Source organism: Tupaia chinensis, unplaced genomic scaffold (assembly GCF_000334495.1).
Source record: "Tupaia chinensis unplaced genomic scaffold, TupChi_1.0 Scaffold000187_1, whole genome shotgun sequence".
NCBI lineage: Eukaryota > Metazoa > Chordata > Mammalia > Scandentia > Tupaiidae > Tupaia > Tupaia belangeri.
Window position 1 is genome coordinate 952,217 of NW_006159662.1, and position 4,156 is coordinate 956,372.

Sequence of the window (4,156 nt, forward strand, 5' to 3'; positions counted from 1 at the left end):
GCTGCCGCCGCCCCGGAGCTGCGGCTTCCCGGGTCAAGCCCCCGATGGAAGCAGAGGCCGCGGAAGCCCCCCCGGGAGGGGTCGAGGCGGCGCTTAGCTGCTTTTCTTTCAACCAGGACTGCACGTAAGCCTCGGGGCGAACCCCTGCCAGGAAAGTGGGGGACAGAATGTCATGTCCAAGGGGTGTTGTCCTGTACGCAACTTGTGGCAAGAGAGGCGCGGGCCTGCACTCTGGAGGGCCTCGGCCCGACGGCCGGTGTTTGCAGCGCACGAGTTGGGGTCTCGTTAGCTACTCTGTACCTAGCAGTGGCTTCCCCATTGCCGTCCGCGAGGCAGCGGGGCCAGCCCAGGGCCAAAGAAGAGAGTTAGCAACGGGAGTGGGATTGGGGGAGGCTACGGAATAGGGGACAGAGGGCGGGGGAAGCTGGCCACCAAATTGAGGGTCTCGGAAGAGGACAGTGGCCAAAACAAAGGAAATCGGAGGAATGGAGAAACTTGCAAGTTGACCTAAGACGGTGTAGTTGGGGCCAGGAAGATGGAAGTACAGGAAAAACTTTCCCATTTGTCCTTGAGCATCTCAACGTGGCATCTGGGCAGGGCCTCGGACAAAGAGGCAGCCTATCCCTGTGGCCAGGCCAGCCCTGTCCCAGCCCCAGCCCCAGCGCAGGGCATGGAGCCTGCCTGCTCTGGTTGGAAGAAACTTTCAATTTTTTCTCCCTGTGTTTTCCCCGAGGCAGAATCCCCTTCTCTAGTCCAAAAGCCCTTCCTGGGGCCCAGACTGCTTTCTCTCCGAGAAGCAGAAACTCCACCCTACTGCTTTTGAGTGGATTTTTAATGTTTTACTTTGATGTTCACGTTGGGACTTTGGCCAGAGGCCGAGAGTCGCTGAACTGTTTCTGGCATCTGCAAGGTTCTGTCGGTTGCCTTCCCTCTTTGCGTGGAAGTGAGCCCCGGGAACCATATGGAATAATCTCTTTGGAATGTGCACCCCAAGCATCAAACAGGGATGACCACTTCCTAGTTTCCCACTTCCTGCTGTCCCAGTTCTGTTGGGTTCCTTGTTTGGAGCCCACTTCAAGCTTGTGCCTGGGCTGCTGTGGACAGAGTTATGCTAATATCGAAGTCAGTGGTGGTCAGACTGTCGCATACTATAAGCAACCCTGGCTTCCATTCCCTTTGCGTTTCTGTTTAAAAACACCCTGTACTGAACAATATGCCTTTGTTTGGAAAAACCGTATGTGTAATCATGTAATTGAGCAGCTCGACTGCTTGGTTGAGCGGTGACTTTCAGGCTTTTCTTAACCACAACTCACAATAAGTACATCTGACAGCATCACCCAATACACATACAACGTATATTCGATAATATCCATACAGTATTATGTGCAATTTCCTTTGCCTTTTTTCTTTTTTTAGTGGTTTGTGACCCACTGAACCACTTTTAGGATCCGCTGATGGGGTGAGACCTGTAGTTTATAAAAATGATGGTATCACGTAAAATTCTGATGTTTTGTAAGACACATTTTGCAAGAGGGTATGACTGTTGAAATGCCTCAATAATGTTTTCCTTCCCAACTGAACACAGGTTAAGGAAGGGAGTGCGTTTGCTTCAAAGTAGTAAATGTTCTGAATTCTGCTTTGTAACATTATTAGATTGGGGGGGGGAGATTATGTCAATTTTTACTTATTGAATAATACAGAGTAAGTTCCAGCTTTCTATAGCAATTAGATAAGAATGTTATTTTTGAAACTGTAGGGTGCCTTGAAAGTTAATTTCCTTAGCCCTCACGCTCAGTCTGTTTTCTTGGATGAAGTCTCTGCTGGGCAGCTAGCTCTATCTTGCCTATAAATAAAAGTTCTTGTCACAGTCAGTTGCTTTGAGCCATGGAGTGTATGACATTGGATTTTAAAATAAGTCTAGCCCCTTACTGAATACATCTGTATGTATCCGTGTTATTTTTTTTCTATAAATTTCTTGAGAATGTGGGCCAAGACAGTTAAGTTTTACCAGCCCCCTACATTCATACTTCATGTTTGATGCTGTGCTAGACATTTTGGGTACATTTTAAAATGTGATTAGGGAAGTATATTTGTCCCAAATGCCATTCGCATGCACAGGGATGAGAATTTTGTTTCTACAGAAAGGCCTTATGAATAAAATAAAATCTAAACCAGAATTCCTGATTGAGAGTCTCTTGTGGCCATTGATCAGCCATTTAAAACACAATGGGGGGGGGCAGTCAGCAGGTGGCGTAGTGGTTAAGGTGTTGGACTCCCATGTGGTTGACTGTGGCTTGAGCTCTGAACCTAGTGGCTTGAAATTCATACTGGGCATGTGTCCATGAGTGCCCAAGATCCCGGGAGGAGGGTAGAGGAGAAAGGATTGTGGCATGGCCATCCCCCTGGGGGGTGGTTTCTTGCTTTCCTCTGTCTCTCCTGCAAGCACACATGCCCTATAGCAAAAAATCTCTCAAAAACAAACCAAAATAAAGAATCCCCAAAACAAAAACGTAATGAGACCAGCATGTGGTGTCAAGATGCTGGACTCCCACATGACCAATGATGGTTCCAGTCTCAGACCTGAAGGTTTGCTTTCTCAACTTCTCTCTCTCTCACTTACATGCCCTATAGCAAATTAAGAAATCGTGATGATAATGGGACCAGCAGATGGTGTGATGGTTGCGTTGCTGGACTCCCACATGGTCGATCGTGATTCAAGACCTGTACCCAGTGGCTTGGGAGTCATATTGGTCGTGTGTGTGTGTGTGTGTGTGTGTGTGTGTGTGTGCGTGTGTGCATGCATGCACACGGGTGCTTAAAATCCTGAAACTGGAAGAGAAGGGATTGCAGCGAGGTCATCCCTCTTGGGGGGGGGGGGGGGGTGGCTCGGTTTTGGGGGGGGGGTGTGTGATAGCTCGTTTTCTGTCTCTCTGTCTCTCTAGCGAGCATATACACCCTATAGCAAAAATCTCTCTTTAAAAATAAAAAAGAAATAATAATTATTATTGGACCAGCAGATGACATAATGGTTATGTCACTGGACTCCCATGTGTTGGACCATGGTTTGAGTCCTGGACCCAGCAGCTTAAAACCAACAACAAAAACAACTCACATCAGGCACATGTGTGTACATGCCCAAGATCCTGTGGTATGGCCATTCCCCTGGAGGGTGATTTCACTCTTTTTTATATGTCTCTATCTCTCTGGCAAGTGCACATTTCCTATAGCAAAAAATATCTCTCGAAAGCATTTTTTTAAGTAAAATTAAAATTATTATTATAAATAAAAGAAAATTAATATTTAAAAAGCAAAAACAAAATGGTAATCCCTCTGCTGTTTTTTCATGTATAAAATTCTCTCCCAGAAGCAGGGATTATGTTTGAAATTCTTTAAATTGCTAACTCTTCTAGTTACTATTACAAGACTCTAGTTGCAGTATTTTTTCTCCTTACTTGCAAACTTTACAAACTTCAGTTTGCAACTGAACATATCTATATTTACATGAAAAAGTTTATGTGAAGAAAGTTTAAAAACAGGGGACCAGCCAGCAGTTGGCATAATGGCTATGTCGCTGGACTCCCATGTACTCAACCGCGGTTCGAGTGCTGGAACTGGTGGCTTAAACTCACGCTGGGCGCGTGTGCGTGCGTGCCCAAGATCCCGAGAAGAGAATGGAGGAGAAGGGATTGCGGTGTGGCCACTCCTCTGGGGTGTGTTTCTCGCTTTCTGTCCTTTCTCTCCCTGTCTTTCTTGCGAGCGCACATGCCCTAATAGCAAAAACCTCTCACAAAATAAAAAGGAAAGTTTAAAAACAGTAGTAACTACGGAGTATATTTTGAACTTTTAAGGTAGTCTTAGCTTACTTTTCCAAGCCCCAGTTCCAAATGCTTTGCTGCTGCTCTCTATGTGTGGCTGTTTAGCTGTTGAGCAGGTCGGAAAACTGAGGAACAGAACCAGCCACCTTACTGATTAAAAGTTACCTGTAGTCACCTAACCCCGTGTCCCAAGGAAGAATAAATGTTTGGGTAGAAAAAAAAAAAAATACCAAGGAAAATCATGTGACCTTTTTTTATTTTTAAAAATTATTTTATTTAGGGATCCAGCAGTTAGCGTAATGGCTATGTCGCTGGACTCCCATGTAGTCGACCGCGGGTCG

At 45.9% G+C, this 4,156-nt stretch overlaps 1 protein-coding gene across 2 annotated transcripts in view; it reads left to right on the plus strand.

Moving 5' to 3' along the window:
- Positions 1–6: 6 nt before the first annotated feature.
- The window catches only part of WIPI1 (WD repeat domain, phosphoinositide interacting 1), a 37,563-nt gene continuing 33,413 nt past the window's right edge, over positions 7–4,156 (plus strand). For both annotated transcript variants that reach the window (XM_006146753.3, XM_006146754.3), the window contains exon 1: positions 7–124. In XM_006146753.3, coding sequence (XP_006146815.1) covers positions 45–124 — 80 coding nt within the window. In that variant the 5' untranslated portion in view covers positions 7–44. The remainder of the gene's footprint in view (positions 125–4,156) is intronic.